At 40.5% G+C, this 18,095-nt stretch overlaps 1 protein-coding gene across 3 annotated transcripts in view; it reads right to left on the minus strand.

Moving 5' to 3' along the window:
- Positions 1–18,095, minus strand: part of pou6f2 (POU class 6 homeobox 2) — an 88,940-nt gene that overhangs the window by 51,135 nt on the left and 19,710 nt on the right. For all 3 annotated transcript variants that reach the window (XM_037756638.1, XM_037756636.1, XM_037756637.1), the window contains exons 5-6: positions 10,392–10,489; positions 4,669–4,888 (exon numbers count right to left, since the gene is read on the minus strand). In XM_037756638.1, the coding sequence (XP_037612566.1) occupies positions 4,669–4,888; positions 10,392–10,489 (318 nt within the window). The remainder of the gene's footprint in view (positions 1–4,668; positions 4,889–10,391; positions 10,490–18,095) is intronic.

The following is an 18,095-nucleotide window of genomic DNA, read 5'->3' on the forward strand; positions in this document are numbered from 1 at the left end:
ACAGACACAAAACACGAGTCAAGAGCCAGAAGGTTAAGACAAACAGCCCTATACTGTGCTTTACCAGACAGAAAACATAAAAATACCTCGGGATGCACAGGTTAAAAAAATATTACTGTATATTCAAATACCCTGTGCACCATTTGTTCTGTTATTTTTGTGCAATTATGAAATATATGTAACTTGAATTCAGAACAAATCATTAGCATGTTGGCAACAAGTGAAACACCAGGGGGGAAAATTTACTTACATCTCAGCTTCAAAACAGACATCAGAGTATAAATCATGAGTCTCATGGGAGAGTCTGTGTGTTCGTACGTGCAGGTACAGTAAACCTGCGAGTGTAAATGTGTGTGTTTGATTCTAACCCTCTCATCGCTCCTCTGTACATTTTGATTGGTGATTTTTTTCCTCTTTCCGTCGCCAAACTGTCACAAAGGCGGTAACCCCGTACGTTTCCAAGCTGCTTATTGAAGACAAACAATAAACCACTGGCAGATATCAATGGCAGAGATGAGAACCCGGGTGCCATATCTGCTGGGACTGCCTGGCGAACCTGCCTCTGCCTGCGCTTCATCTCCAGCAGCACCTCTCACTCTCAATTATTTGGCTGCTGTCACAACAAATCAATCAAATTACCGCTCCAGGACTGTGTGCAGCTGCTCCTATTGCACCGCTAGTTGCATTAGCTTTGAAATGTATGAGGTCTACATTTTATCACTGTTATTTATTTAATGCAGCTCTCTCCCCTGCGAGTCATCGTACAACCACAGCAAAGTTAAATCATTAAAGGACGACGTGGAATACATACTGCTTGAGAACACTTCAAATTAAACCGCGATAAGGGAGAAGGGATGGGTTTGGCCTCTATTGTGTTAAAATGGCAGATGTTGATGTGAGGAAATGTGGACCGCTTGCTCTCTCTGGGTCCTCTTAATGCAGTCCTCTACTGGCCGAATGTGCACACAAACAATAGCTTCTTTCTTTTCTTATCCCAGAATGATTCGACAAATGCACACATGAGAGAAAGCAGCTCACAATGAGCAACTAGTGTGGCTGTAACAAGCCCAAAAAGGATGCTTGAGACTCTCTAGCTCCGATAATGTAATGGGTAAAGGGATACAGAGGCATTCCCACAGCAGACAGAGGTTAAGTCAGTGGCCCGGCCCGGTGATCTAACCTCTTAAAGGAGCAGCAGTCAGCTGAGGCAGAAGAGATGCAGTCTGACATGTCTTACTAGTGTGGAAACATTTGGCTCTTCCCCCAGGAGCCCACCCTTTGGTGGTGTAATGAGAAGAGTGATTTCCCTAATTTGTATCGCAACCTGCGAACGACACACCGCTGAACATCTCCATCAAAACGGCAGACAAGCCTTTGATTGGCGCTGACACCGGGTCTCATTACTGCAGGTGAGTGGGATGCCGACCTTTATCAGGAAGCCTGAGTGCTGTTTTGTGTTTCCTGCGGACGAGTACAGAGGAACAATGCTCTCACCTCACCATTAGAGCTCGGCTCTCTGATGTGATGCGCTGCCTGGCTTTCTGCTGAGAGCAAATAAGATGGGATGTGCTTATTAATATGAAAGAGCTCCAGTAAACTAGCTTCTTGCATTACCTTTGAGTGAGTCTTAGAGAAGAGGAGTAGACAGATGAGACTTTGTTCTGCTTCCTCCCATTGGGTATTACATGTACAGTGCTTTGATACAACTAGTTTTACAAGTATGGCAATCATGCTTTGCTTGTTAGAAAATCATGCGAAATGAGAACCTATTAAAATTGCATCAGAAAGTTAGCATCATATCTAACAACAAAAAATCTGTAGATGTTTTGTCTGCATCATTTTAAATCGTGGAAATCACGCATGATTTTTTTTTATACATATGAGCCGTCATATTTTCAGACCTCTAGCATGACCCAACCTAGTTTTTGCCTCTGTGAAGTCAGCTAGAATTGTGTGCACTCTGTCACAAAAGATAACTTTCTCCCTTGTTTAGTTTCATTGGGAATTTGTTTTTACTGCATGTTTGCAGGCATAAATCATTCTGACAAATAACCAGTTACAGTGGTGCCTGTGTTTACGGAGTCTGCCACGAGATGCTGCTCAGTTTTATTTAAGCAAGCGCTCCAAATTTATAGCACAACCCCATTACAGTGATAGTTATTCATCACAGTCTGAGCGAGCTGCCCTCCTAAAGCTCACAGCGGTTCAGCCGCTTCCCTCTTGTCAACATGCGCGCCTACAGAGCCAGCTTTGATTAGTATGATCAAAACGTCTGATCAAAGATGCTGTTGTTCTTTTCATTTAATTTCCCTCATTAAAACTGAATATGGAAATGTACAAAATGCAAGAACAAATTAAACAGAAAAACCTAATTTTTATCCAACATAACTTATTAAATATTGCTTTCTTACAAAGGAGACTACAAGCATGCCGGCTCTCATGTAAAGAACACAATTCCTCCAGCCTCAATCGCCCATTCCCCAAGACAAACAGCCTTATTAGTTGGTCATTAGCCGCCTCATTACATTTAAATACAGCCATTGGCCGGGCTCCTCCCGGAGTCTCATTACTGAGCTGCACAGTTGTCTTGTGTCTGATCTGACGCTAATTAGCTAGCAGCGTGAGCGCTGTAAAGCACACTTGCTCCTGAGGTCGTGAAATGAGCTGACTGCTCCCCAGCGACAGCGTGCCGCTGTATTATATGTGTGATTAATCAGGCCTGGAGACCCGGTGGGGCGGGGAGAGGGAGCGGGGGGGACGCGGGGGCAGAGGCCAGAGCTGCAGTTGTCTGACAGAGGTGCTGTGCCAGCAGGCCTCATTCAGCGGAGCTGTGATGAACTCAGACAGGGGAGAGTGGAGGAGCGTCGCGTGGCCAGAGGGGCCCGGACACAGTCAAGACATTTAGCTTCACTCGTGACTTGTGTCACTTTCTCTCCATGGAGGTCCCTTCAATGCATCCCCTTTAGATAAGAGGACGTGCCAACAGGCAGTCTGTCAGTCCACACGCTTAAAAAAAGATCTGCCACAGAGGCATTTCTCTACAACGGTTTTTTTTTTTGCTATCTCTCATGGATGGGGAATTTTATCAGAACATTGGATTCCAGACTGTCTGTTGGTTTGTTTGTCAGTGGACAATAAGGATGACTGAGAGGTGTTTGTTTTGGCGTTCTGACACCCTGACAATGTGTTTGTCGATCAGTTCATCAGATCGCTGAAGCCTCTGGGTTGCTCCTCGTGCTCCAGGAGGAAGATCTGTTGAAGTGTGAGTCAGACGGGCCTGCTGGGCCCATTATCGTCCACTACTGATGGATACATTGAAGGGTTCGCTGGATAGATGCGGGTTTATTAAAAGCTCTGCCCACAGCGATGGCTGATGTTATTTATGCATGTTTGTGTCCATTAGGCTTCTACCTCCACATTTCCTCACTCAGGGCATCTGTCCATCCATTTCCCCACATGAGGGGAGCGCTCCCTGCACTTTGTGCTGCACTGGCATTATTGTAATCGCCATCCCAAAAACACACTGCTTTACATGTAGCCTGGCATCTTTTTACATTAGTGCAGCTCTCTCATCCAAGATTTATGACTGATGGTTTCCCCATCCATCCCTCAATCTAATGGTATAAAAGAGACAATGTTTTAAACATTAAAATGAAAACCATTTACAACTGTGATCAAAAGAGAACACTTGGGCATTAAAGTTTAAAAGGCAAGGATAAGTACAGCCATGTGGATGGACAGATGAGGTGGAAAAGAGATAAAAAAGTGAAGTACAGTGCACTCTTATGCACAGGAAAGAGGCATAAAGTGCTTTTGCGCTGCACTGCAAAACGTTGACCTGTAATTAATATGTTTGTTCCTTCGGGCAAGTTGAGGATAGCGGCTTTTTGGGATACAAACTCCTAGGGATTCGTACCTGGTCAAGAGCTTTGTAAAGCATTTTTATTAAAGAATAAACAAAACCGTAAGGTCACCTATTGGTTTGTGGATTACAGTTTTGGAGCCTCGAGTTCGGCATTTTTGCTGTCACCATCTTGTTTTTTGCAGCCAAAAGTGACACAAGAGGGTGGAGCTAAGTACAACCGAACGCTGAATAAGACATTTTTAGGCGACAAAAATGTTTCAATTAATTTTAATGAACGAAAACACGGACAACTCCAACACCGGACAACGCCGTGGTAGCGACCTGTCAATCACAAGGTAGCCCTGCCCTAAAGCATCCCCTGCTTTATGGTCTATTTGACTCTAAATGGGACCATAATTTACTAAATGAACATCATGCTGTATTGAAGAAGACTTGAAACCAGCGATTGAGACCATAAACTCATGTTTACAATATTTACTGAGGTAATAAATCAAGTGAGAAGTAGGCTCATTTTCTCATAGACTTCTATACAATCAGACTTCTTTTTGAAACCAGAGGAGTCGCCCCCTGCTGGCTATTAGAAAGAATGCAAGTTTAAGGCACTTCAGCATTGGCTTCACTTTTCAGACCCGGAGGTTGCCGCCTGGTTACTGTACATGACCATCACATAGTGGATTTTTTAGAACATCCATCAGCCTCCTAGAGTACCTGCCTTATTTTCTACTTTCTTCCTGAGATATCACGCTGACCTTGTTTTGTCATACGAATGAGTCGCCATATGTCTACACTGCCCTCGTTCTTACCTTGCAGGTTCTGGAGAGGGAGTGTCATGATGCCCCCTGCAGCAGCAGCAGCCACCAGGCTCTGGAGGTTGGCGGTGGGCAGGGAGAGAACGAGGCCCTGCTGCCCGCCAAGGTGTCCGCCTGCGTTGAAGGGGATGAGGATGGGCTGGTTCATGCCTGGCGCCGCCCCAGACATCACGCCGCCTACTGCGTTGGCCAGCTGCTGGGCCACCAGGAGAGACTGCAGCAGACACATATGCATAGCATCATTGGTTATATAATCACAGATGGGTAGTTTTTATTTTTAAATGGGTTTCATATCACCAAAAATATCATTAGTAATGTGAGATGGGGTAACGTGCTGGACAGTTTTTTAATTTATACTGTGTAATATAGTCCTTCTTATAATGAATAAACACTGTTTGTAATGTGATATATTTGAATTACTTCAAAGTACTTTACTATATTATATATTATTGTATTATATATAGTTTCTGTCTCAACCAAACACCATTCTGTTTTGCTCCTTCAATAACATTTCACATGTTGAATTTGCACATATACTACCTCATTTCATTTTTATTTAAAAACAAAAAAATGCAACTACTTTGCACACTTTGCTAATGTATATAATATATTACTGTTATTCTACGTTTATATTTTATACGTTAGATTTAGTAGTCTGTTATAGAAGGAGGCTACAATACCTTCAATAGCTTATTTTGTTGAAAATTTTGTAAAGCAATACCTTGATAAGATTTCTCTGTAGTCGATACATGATAACTGAATTATCGTCACACACATTACCGTCATTACTTGTGTGTGCTGCAGAATACTAGAAGAAAAACAGAATAAGGGCATCACATTGGATTGATGAATACATATATACACTATTTTATATCCCGGGATGCTCAATTGAGACAAGAAATAAAGCAGTAAAGCAGATGTCACCAAAGTGACTGTACCCCTAATCAATGTGTTTTGATGAATGCAGTTGTATTGCAGATGAATTCTGTGCTTTGCTGTGTCACAGACTGACAGTCAAAACACACCGCCGTCGGTACTGACAGAGATCAAATCCAATCTTTATGAAAAAGCTGAGAATTTCTCTTTCACGGAGATACAGAGTGATTTATGTTTCATGATTCATCCCATTGAACAAATCCCTGGTACCAGAGAAATGTGCCTGAAATACACAGTGCTTTTTCTGAAAAAAAAGTAGCAGTACTTTACTCTTTTGATGAGGGATATAACACATCACTCTCAACTCTCCGTGTATCCATTCATTCACATTAGTTCAAGTGGATTCGGTGCAGTCATACCCATAGAGGAAAAGATATGTTATCAGAAGTATCGCTCTGAGATATTTTGCACAGTAGAAGATCTCTTCAAATGTATTTTCCGAGGAAGTCGGTTTGGAAATACACCAACACATTTTTCATCGAGAGCTTTGAGTCAGAATTGGTAATGTTTGTACCGTGGCTGAAATCTCCATGAATACACAGGGAATGACATCTTAAATTGTATTCATTCTGATAAGACCTTTTTTCAAATTATGTCAGCGTTTGAGCACGTCAAACTGAATTTACACAGGAGCTACGAGACGGGAGATACTGGGGATGCTGCAAAATCCAACAAAATTACTGTTTAAACATTGAATTGAACTGTTTGGAATAACATAATAAGAGCACACTGTCAGCTTGTGTTGTGTCCGCAGTAAAGCAGCCTTTAGACGTTGCTAGGTGAACCCGGCTGCACTGTGTTGACTCCTCCACTGTGACTTAAGTTCACAAGCCTTTAACTCCAATTGTCAGCTATCTGCTTCTGTTTTGCATGGTGTGTCTGCAGCTTGCGCAGGATGCAGAGCGGGCTGACTGGTGCGAAGACCCCACCATACTCCCAAAGCTGGTGCTCCTAGGTGACAGGCGTGTCACTGTGATAACCCTGCATGGTGCAGAATGCCTGCACCCGCTCCGACATACATGCGATCGCAGTTTAAGAGGTACGAGGTCACGTTGGTTTAAAGCTACAATGCACAGAGAGATCTCAGGCCAAATATCTGAGACAAATGAACACCTGTTTGTGTTTCTAAGATGTTTAAAGAATAAAAAAGCACGTAGAAGTGATTGTTGCTGGCAGGAGTAATCACACACACCATATAGGATTCTTCTTTCTCAACATTTGCTTTGATACGCAACAACAGCGCATAGCAAATGACAATATCTGACGCTTCTGAGAGCATCCAAAATGACATTTGCCATTAACTTTAAAAAATGAATTAATAATCCGGGAGCTCAAAGAATCCTCAAAGGACAATAACAAAGGCATCCCGTTTGTTAGCTGCAAGTGACATATGTTTAATCTTGCGTTTTAAGTTAAATTTAATCTCGAATCGAAGCAACATATAATCAAAGACACTCTTTGAACATTTCATCTCGTAGTCAAACAAAATGAGACTGCCAGGCTTGACAGCAAAGACAGCCTCACATAGAAGGGAATAACATTAAAAGACAATTCTGCAATTATCAGATGTAGCCCTGATTTATTTATCATTACAGGCAGCTTTGGAGAAACAGGCAGCTGTTAGGCACACAGGCAGCTGCAGAGAGGCAGATTTCTATTAAAGCATGCAAGCTTTTGGTCTTCAGGCTGTTTGTTGTGCCAGTTTAAGACTGATTATGATCTTCATCTGAAGTGAGAACACTGTATATGCACACATCAAAATCATAATTAACATGAGCCTACTTAGCTCATCTCTGCAACCACACAACAAGCCGTTACTACGAGAATCCCCAGCATCACTCATCTAGATTTACAAGCAGTTCACCTTCTGGCTTTCCGCCTGATACTCTCACTCCTCCTCTCCATAGGTGCTGTTGGAAATCTGTTGTACAGTGCTTGGCAGGCCTGACAGCTGAGTGTTGAGAAGTGGTCTCCTAGGGGCCACACAGACGCTCAGACTGGGTGTGTGTTGGGCTCTGGATGGGGAAGCAGCCCCATTCAGGACTGGATGTGGTACCCAGCCTCTCTGCCCATCAGGGGAGAATAGGCCCTTCTATCTGCTTGGCAGCTCTGGCACTGAGAAATTGCCCATAATCACCCAGATAGCAGACTTTTGTCATCCTAACTGCGAGTGGGAAACAGAAGGAAGGTGGATTCATGTTGGGTAAACTACCATCGGATAATGGTTGTTCGAACAATATCCGGCTCTGGAGCGAGAATCTATCAAAACATATTGATCCTGGAACAAGAGAATTGGGTATGGCATGCGGAGCGCCTTTGTTTCTGAAAAGTGTTAGCTTCACAGAGACTGTACTGACAGCATTAATATATTAGATGGTGACTGTTGAGAGCCGCCTGCTGAGGCTCAGACTGTAACTGCTGCCTGCTCCAGATGCTTTCCTTTTGTGTTTATTTCTTATCTATTACAGAAACAGTGGCTTTGACCAGCGAGGGTGTCTGTAATCAGAAAAGTGCTTTTAATTAAGTCCATTCTTCATCTCCGCTTGCAGCAGATTTCACCGAGGATTTCTCACCCTACAAACCTGAACGACTCTCCTCCTCTCATGTTTCCTCTCTTGTTTATCCTGATGAGGATTGACTGTCATTGAGTAACACTGAGTGCAGGGAGAATGGCCTTATTAAAGAGGGTGGAAGAAATCTGACGCTCTGTATGTGTGTGTTGAGCGGTGACATTGAGCAACGCTAATGAGATAGATGTTCATTAAACATCGCAGAGCCACCAGGCCAATAAATCCAATCAGATAGGACAATGCCTGATTGAGCTATTAACAGGGCTGCAGGCTCTTTGCTTCCCTGCTTGTTGTGACAAGGCCTGTATTGTCAGCTCATTAGTGCCACAACTCAATTACATTTGATGTGTGATGACAAAATACTTTACGATTTCACATTTTAGCTGAAAACGATTCACGGTGTAGCGTTCAGTATTTTTTTGTTTCACTCACCATATGTACTCAAAGAATGTCATTACTGAAATTGTCAAACACCTTAATATTTCTCTCATTATGGCAGCAATCAGAGTAAACATAACTCAATTAACAGAGTTAGTTGTGTATTTTTCTATTTGTTCTTAGTGTACTGAACTCAGTTTGGCTTCTTTGAATCATTCTACACGTGTGGAGACAGAGAAATAAACTACGAAGGATTAGGGTGGCAGATATGGCCAAAATTTTCCATCCCGATATAGTTCATTTTGTATCTCGATAACGATATATATCGCGATAACATGTTTTCTGGTAATGCAAGAAATAGTCTATATGAAATAACCACATGGTAATCTATACTCCTGTGTGAATTAAATACTTCACAAATGAAAAGTACTGAGTATTTTCTCATTTAATTAAGAATTTAATTGCAAAATGATCAGATTGTCTGAGAAATTTGAGTATGTGCTTCTTATTATCAATTTAGATGACGTAACTGTGTATCACAATATCTCATTATATGATCTCATCATGATATGATTCCATTGAAAGATGATAAATGATCATATTGATTTATCGCCCAGCCCTATGAAGGAGCCCCCACCAAACACAACGAGGGGGCGACGTCGGACGCTCATCATCAAAAAGAAGGATGCTTGAGCCAACCAATCAGAGTGACTTCTCACGCACCCGCCTCCAGTTAGTCCAATCATTTATCATCATTACAGCATCTCACGGTACGCCACTGCTACAGTCAAACCAAACAGTGGATATGTTTGATTTCATCCACTCAACTATGTTCCTACATGAACCAACATATCTTCAAATCAAAGATCATTTGAGGAGAGATAAGGAAGTGACAATCAACACAGTCAGACGTGGAGGCGATATGACTTTGCAGTCGTATTTTTACCTACTTAGCATAAAACGATTGGTCAAAATTGTCGCTGGACCTGTTTTTTTGTATTGTACCTTTATGTCTGGTGTCACCCTTCCATCTTGACTCCTCTAGGTGTGGAGCAGGTGGTTGAAACCTGATGAGGCTGGCAGCTCTCTGCTTCAGTCAGTTCAATTTTTCGCAGTATTTTTTAGGAGGTCAGTTAGAATAAGGTGGAGACACAGTGGGCTATTGAAATAGTTACAACTTATAAAAATACAGTATGAAGAACTTGAAATACTGAAGATGTGAAGGTTTTCAGGGGCTTTACATAGACAAACAATAATGGCAAAGCAGGAGATAATAAATTGATTCTGAATAGCTTCGCCAACCTTATTTCTTTGCATGATAATATGTCAGTTTATCCTGAGTTCAAGAGTGCAAGCCCTTTTACATTTGTTCGTCTAACATCTTATTATGTCAGTTTTCTTTTAATGACATTTCTGCAGACCTCTGTAAGCTTGACGAGGAGGCGGCTAACTCAGCTTTTACAGATGAGTGTCATAACCATAATAATAATAATTTGAGCTATTGTGGGAGTTTCGGCTTTTGCAAACTTCTTAAATGCCTCAAGCAGGTGGTTGAAACCTGATGAGCAGCCTCATCATGTTCCCTAATGGATATTTTTATTGCTTCTTATATTTTATTACATTTTATAAGTTTATAACTTTTTATATTTACTATTTATTTTTTTCTTTTATGGAGCCTCCCGGTGAAAGCATTTTTCACGATTGTACTTGTATAACCGGAGTGACAATAAACATCTTGAATGAAAATATTAGCTCACTTTAAGTGTTCACATTATCCGTGATTAAACGGTGTTTTAGGTTTGGGTTCAGTTTGTTGCAGATCTCCTCACTCACCTGTGGTCCCATTGAGAATCCTGGGTGGGACTGGCCCAGGTGACTCTGCTCAGATGGACTGCTGCTGGTGTCAGACTGGACCGAACCGTCGCGAGCTCCTGGGAGAGAAAAAGACGCAACAAAGAATCCACCTTAGATCAACACAGACGATATAAGTAGATAAACACACGACACAGACCACGTTGTGATATCACAACACACAGTGTCGTACGGCGCAGAGGAGGGCAGTTGGGAAAGGAGGGGAATTTGTATTTAAGTGCTTTATCAATAACCGCTGTAGCGCTGAATAAATTACCAACCAGCGGAGAGGCTCATTGATGGGGGATGATGCATATTGGCGGGTCCCCGATGGCCTAGATTACCGCTGAGAGATAGAGCTCCACCACAAACGCTGGGGCCATATTATTCAGCCATTTACATCACCGAGTATCACTCATCTAAACCCACTCCCCCCCCCACAACCCTCCGCTCTGAGCCTGCAGCTACGAGACACAATTAGACCTGTTTGCTATGAGGGCAGAGTGGAGTGGAGCAGACAGGGACATGATAATAAGCTCTCTGATGGCTGCAGGGAAAACAAAGGACGCCGCCGATTGGATATCATAGCAATCCCCATCTCGTAGAATCTCTCAGCGGTGCACTGAGTGTGGATTGCTCTAAAAGGTCGGAAAGGCTGCGTTGACCCTCACCCTTTGACCTCGATGATATCGGGATCGCATGATGCCTCACTGTTAAAACAAAGACTTGCTGAGTAAATGTTGCAGAAAGAACTGTCAGAAAAATTAAATGTCTCTTAGATGTTTTTTCCACCAAACTGACTGTCCAGAGGAAAAATACCACCTGACTAAAAATGACTTTATTTAATTTTCTAGGGGTATTTGTGTAAAAGAAGAGAAAACTAAAAGCTGGATGAATTTAATTTGAAGAGCGCAAAGATCTTACTAAAGCAATATGCCATGTTTGGGATCCGTCGACTGGATGCTTTAAAGTATCCTGATCTTAATGAGGATATAGACTTTACATGTTTTCTGTAATATATTTTTTTCTTTTCTCTGTATGAGCTGCCATGTTTTTCTTAAAGCCTATTTTAAAACCTATGGGTATAAATCTTTAAATGATGATGTATATAAATAAGTTTTTTCTGTTTTATCTTATCTCATGCCATTTCATTGTTTTCATTATTTTCAGGCCACATCCGTTTTGTCTGTTTTTTTTTTTTTTAATGTCCTGACGAAGATCTACAGTGGTCAAAACATGTTGGCTTTTTTAATGATAATAATAATAATAATAATAATATAATTTAATATTCCTTCCTCATTGTCACTTGTTCTAATTAGGGCCGTCAGTCGATTAAAATATTTAATCACATGATTGTCCATAGTTAATTGCGATTAATAGCAAATTAATCACACATTTCTTATCTGTTGAAAATGTACCTTAAAGGCAGATTTTTCAAGTATTTAATACTTTTATCAACATGGGAGTGGAAAAATATGCTGCTTTATACAAATGTATGTATATATTTATTATTAGAAATCAATTAACAACACAAAACAATGACAAATATTATCCAGAAACCCTCACAGGTACTGCATTTAGCATAAAACAATATGCTCAAATCATAACATGACCAACTCAAGCCCAACAGGCAACAACAGCTGTCAGTGTGTCAGTGTGCTGACTTGACTATGACTTGCCCCCAACTGCATGTGATTATCATAAAGTGGGCATGTCTGTAAAGGGGAGACTCGTGGGTACCCATAGAACCCATTTTCATTCACATATCTTAAAGTCAGAGGTCAAGGGACCCCTTTGAAAATGGCCATGACAGTTTTTCCTTGCAAAAATGTAGTGTACATTTGAAGCGTTATTTAGCCTCCTTCACAACAAGCTAGTATGACATGGTTGGTACCAATGGATTCTTTAGGCTTTCTAGTTTCATATGATACCATATCTATATCTTCAATTTCGCTTTAAAACTGAGCCTGCTACAACCTAAAAATCGGAAGTTGTGTTAAAGAAATTAGTGGCGTTAAAACAAATTTGCGTTAACGCATTATTATCACATTAACTTTGACAGCCCTCGTTCTAATATTTTGGAGTGTCTGGATAGCCTTCCTGTTTATTCTGATCTTTCCACTGTTTTCCGAAAGCACCCAACACGTTTTAGATTCACAGTTTAGTGCACAGAGCAACCAGTTATCTCTCTTTCCCAATGTGCCAAAAACTTGAACTAAAACAATATCCTTGTGAAGAAATATCGAATACTGGCATATAAAAAAAGAAACAACGGTTAACAGTCAGACAATAAAATTGATTTTTCGAATTTCAGAAAAGACCGTTGAAAAGATGTCCAGAGGATGAATGTTTTTTGTAATAAGTTGGTGAAGGTGAGGTTGTATCTCCGCAGAAACCAAATATGATAAAACTATGTGCTATTATAAACAAGGACTCCTGTTCCTTTACTGACAGGCTGTCAATACAGTAGTGGATAACGTCTTCTCACTGATTCATCTCACGCACGTGTGCCAATGACAACTTCAGGCCTTTTATTGATGCCGACTGCCATGTTTTACAACATTAGATTTAACCTGGATGAACATGGCTGTCCTTGTTCGACCTTCAAGCTGTTAACCAAAGTATTTAAGGACTTTCTTTGTGGATATCTTTATTTTTTACTTATTTTGGAGACATGGTGTCACCAGCACATTTTCATCCTTAGTTTTTCTGCTCTGACTGAGTTTTGAGTTTGAGTTTAAAAGGCATACTTTGTCCGCTCAAAACTGCATGAATAGATTTTTTTTCTTGTTAAACATACAGTGGTTTCTAGTCCTTTTCTAAAAGCTTTATACAAAGCCGACTATTCAATAGCCTTTGCCAGAAATATCTCATTGCCTGTCAAGTATATTTATGCATTACATTTTAAACTCCACTCCGCCAACTAAAATCATTTCATCTTTACATAAAATCCAAATAATTGGTGAGTGGCATGACCTAACAAACCTCAAGCATTTGATGGCTGATGTGAAAGCCCAAGGGGGAGCCTGCTTTTCGAGCTGGTTTCTACCTCTGGCTGGCTGGCTGGCCCTGCGTCTCGATGAAGGTCCACATCCTCTCGCTTATCAACCTCGCAACGCAGTGGATATTTTGACAAGCCAGTCTCTTTTCACCAATTATTTCACCCATTATAGATCACGTTGCGCGCAGCCCCACCCTTTGCACTCAGTATCTGGAATTAAGATCAATCTGAACATACAGGAAAGACTTTGTGGCTGTATTAGAGTCAATATAAAGCGACAGATAAAGTACAATGTCATCATAATCTGCTGGATAATCACATTTATTTTGGAGGGTGAATATCAAGGCCATGTTTTTTTTTACTGGATTTCTGTAGCAGTATTTGGTTCAAGCAGTTAGTTCTCATTTTGGATGTTATCAAATTAAAGTAGGGCTGTCAATCGATTAAAATATTTAATTGCGATTAATTGCACATTTTTTTAAATCTGTTCAAAATGTACCTTAAAGGGAGATTTGTAAAGTATTTAATACTCTTATCAACATGGGAGTGGGCAAATATGCTGTTTTATGCAAATGTATGTATACATTTATTATTGGAAATCAATTACCAACACAAAACAATGACAAATATTGTCCAGAAACCCTCACAGGTACTGCATTTAGCATAAAGAAATATGCTCAAATCATAACATGGCAAACTGCAGCCCAACAGGCAACAACAGCTGTCAGTGTGTCAGTGTGCTGACTTGACTATGACTTGCCTCAAACTGCATGTGATTATCATAAAGTGGGCATGTCTGTAAAGGGGAGACTCGTGGGTACCCATAGAACCCATTTACATTCACATATCTTGAGGTGAGAGGTCAAGGGACCCATTTGAATATGGCCTTAACAGTTTTTCCTTGACAAAATTTAGCGTAATTCTGGAGCGTTATTATTATTATTTAATGCGTTAAAGAAATGAATGGCGTTAAAACAAATTTGTGTTATTATCACAGTAACTTTGACAGCTCTAAATTAAAGTAATGAATTTCATTCTGATTTTCATTTACTGCAACTTTCCAACATCTCAAAAGCTGCTGTGATAACATAAAATAAACCCAGCTATGCTACTGAACAACTTTTGCGCCACTGAATTATCTATTTATCATCATAACAAAGCCAATTAGCTAAATGAAGATATTCAGCAATAATGAAGGACTTTATAACATCATCAATAGGCTCCAAACAGTATAGCTCATGACTGTAGTTAAGATATTGGTTGTGAATAATGTATTCTATCTGATAAACAGTGTGGGAGACTTACTGAATAACGATTCCTTGACGCCTTCATTTCACAATAACTTAGAAAGCTTCATCCCCTTGCAAATATCTGTAACGTTAACACGTTTATCGCAGGGGGAAAAAATCAATAATAAATAAATACACATGCACATCTTCCCCCAAAGGATTTGTGTAATTTCTTTAACTAAATTAAATAGCTGACAGGAGAAATGCCCAGGGAGTCAGTCTTCAATTCTTTTTTATTGCTAGAATCTTTGTACATGTTTTGCTTTTCTTTAAAAAAAAGAAGAAAAAAAACGTATCCAATGTGAATGATTCTTGAATGGATTTCCAGATGGAGATTAATATAATATACAGGGGGAAAAAGAGAAAATATCAAACCTTCACTAAAAAGAAAGTCCTTTGATGCTGTGATTATACGCAGGTTACACAATGGGTAAAATGGAATGAATGGATGTATTGATGTGAGGAGAGATGAAAGAAGAGGCCAAACGGATGAAAGAACAGGCGATGCACATTCAACATAGCTTTACATTTATCTAGGACATTCAGGCTTCATCTTCCTGAGCAGTTTAACTACTGTTGTAACGGCACAAGTGCCCTCAAATCAAAACTCTTCAGCCCTTAAACGTTTGGATTTGTACGATTTTCACGGCCTTGACTGAAAGTAAGAGGACGAATTTAATCATATGAATCAAGTCTTATTAATTCCAAACTCATACTGACAGTGACATGATGATATTTTCAGTGGAAACGTTTTTTTATGTAAGTGAAATAATTATATTTATTACAGGGCACAGAGTGCAATTTGATGTGAGTTATGTCATGGAAATATTGCCAATATCCACCACTATATAAATTCTCTTTCATTGATCACCAAAGTGGCCACTGGAGAGCGACTTTCAATGCCACACAAGGCAGAAGGTCTCTCTGTGGTGGGTGTGTGCGTGTTGGGTGGTTGAGGGGGGGGCAAAGAGCCATATTTATTTGACTTTGTTCGGCCCGTCTTAATGCAGGGTGCCCCAAGGACTACACCACAAAACAATTAGCCTGGATTTCATAAAGCAATCAGCATGCCACCTTGTCTAATGCAACCGCTTCATACATTGACAGTCTGAATAAAATGGGTGTTATTGAAAGCTTTGTGTTCATGTTAGCTTTCGCCTCAAAGCATTCATGAATCAATTTTTGCCCATAAAAGAAGCTTTAACACTTAAGCTATTTTAGTGGAAATGCATTATGTAAGTTGTCAAATGTACGAGAGAGGCCTGGTAACGATTCAGGCTATTCAGAATGAACAGCCAACCCCCCATTTTTATAATGGTCCTTTTGAAAATGTCTGGCTGAGTGCATGTGTTTGCTATTAAGATGGTGTCAATCATTTTGCCAGTGAAATCTAATCCATGGAAAATAATTTCACATGTGAACACATTTAAAGAACTGAAGATTATAAGATGATTACATTCTTAATTGTTATAATAAATTGGATTATTGAAGTAGAGATAATTATTGTAGCACAAAAACATGCAAAACAGCAATATGCTTTTCATTATTAGATGTGTTGATTCAGAGCGTTTGTTGGACGGCGATCTGTGAGCTGTTGAAGCGTAAAGGATGGGCCCAGATAAACAACAAGCCACATCATACACAAGCTTTAATTCCATCAATGCACAACCAATTGTCCCAGATTGTTTGACCATTGATTTTGTTAATGCCGCTTGGAAAGTTGATGTTGCATTGCGGAGAGGGCTGAGAGAGACAGAAATGTAAAGCGACAGCTCATTTCACTTTAATTTTTCTGTCTAAAGCAGCCTGGAATAATGTCCAAAAAGTAGGGCTGTCAAAGTTAACGCAATAATAATGCAAATTCATTTTAATGCCACTAATTTCTTTAACACATTTACGCAACTTGCAATTTTTAGGTTGTTGCTGGCTCTACTGGCATTATATGAAACTATAAATGCTAAAGAATTCATTGGTACTAACCATGTCATACTAGCTTCTCGTGAATGAGGCTAAATAATGCTCCAAACTTACGCTAAATGTTGGTGAGCAAAACTGGCATGGCCATTTTCAAAGGGGTCCCTTGACCTCTGACCTCAAGATATGTGAATGAAAATGGGTTCTATGGGTACCCACGAGTCTCCCCTTTACAGACATGCCCACTTTATGATAATCACATGCAGTTTGGGGCAAGTCATAGTCAAGTCAGCTCACTGACACACTGACAGCTGTTGTTGCCTGTTGGGCTGCAGTTTGCCATGTTATGATTTGAGCATATTTTCTATGCTAAATGCAGTACCTGTGAGGGTTTCTGTACAATATTTGTCATTGTTTTGTGATGTTAAATTGATTTACAATAATAAATATATACATACATTTACATAAAGCAGCATATTTGCCCACTCCCATGTTGATAAGAGTATTAAATACTTGATAAATCTCCCTTTAAGGTACATTTTGAACAGATAAAAAATATGCAATTAATCGCGATTAACTATGGACAATCATGCAAATAATTACTTTAATCGATTGACAGCCCTACCAATAAGTAATGTTACATACAAGTCATGGTGCAGTATGGAAGAGAGCAGCCTATAATATGCAGTGTCGGCTTTATAGTGATTTACCTAACTCCTTGTAGAATGCAAGAGGGCCGAAATCACCAGTGATTTAGCTCAGTGTTTCATTACTCCCACCAAAGCCCTCAACAATAACACAGGGCATAATCTGCTGCCAATAACTCCAGGTGCTCTTAGTCAGATGGCTCCCTCTGGACCGGCTGGGAAGTAATACTCTGTTTAGAGGCCGGGGTGGAGAAGCTGCTAAGGATAGGTCAATAGTGTTTCTGGGGATAGAAAATCACCAGAGACGGACTTTTGAGTGGCTGCCTGTAACACTATTAGCTACATTATGGCTACCGCTGCTGTTAGGAGAGCTGTCATTTCCTTAATTAAGAGCCCAGCGCAGGGCAAGAGGGAGAAGAGGCCACGGCACTCTCTCCGGGCCTCTAACATTAAAGCCTGATTCCTCATCGCGCAAGGGCGGAGACCATACGGGGGAGAAAAAAGATCTATCTCATTCATTATTCTGGCACAAAGTGGAATTATGGAGTTAAGGAATTACATAGGGGGTGGTGCCGCGGAGTGTGCCGAACAGAAAGGATTTTACACCTCAGCAGTTCTGCGACTATTTCTGAGGTGATTGTTAAGCCACAAGCAGCGGGGGGAAGACTCAGAGGACAGAAGAAGAAGAAGGACAGACAGAGAGGAAATGGATGCATAGATGTCTCCACTGGCTGGAGGTTTTACATGTAAACAAAAGAAAATAGTAGTAAAAGTAAGCCCCCAGTTTCTGATGAATCTGCATGTAAACGATGCTTAAAGCAGTGAGGACCCCGTG

The sequence above is a fragment of the Sebastes umbrosus genome, chromosome 21, assembly GCF_015220745.1.
Source record: "Sebastes umbrosus isolate fSebUmb1 chromosome 21, fSebUmb1.pri, whole genome shotgun sequence".
In the NCBI taxonomy this organism is placed as follows: domain Eukaryota; kingdom Metazoa; phylum Chordata; class Actinopteri; order Perciformes; family Sebastidae; genus Sebastes; species Sebastes umbrosus.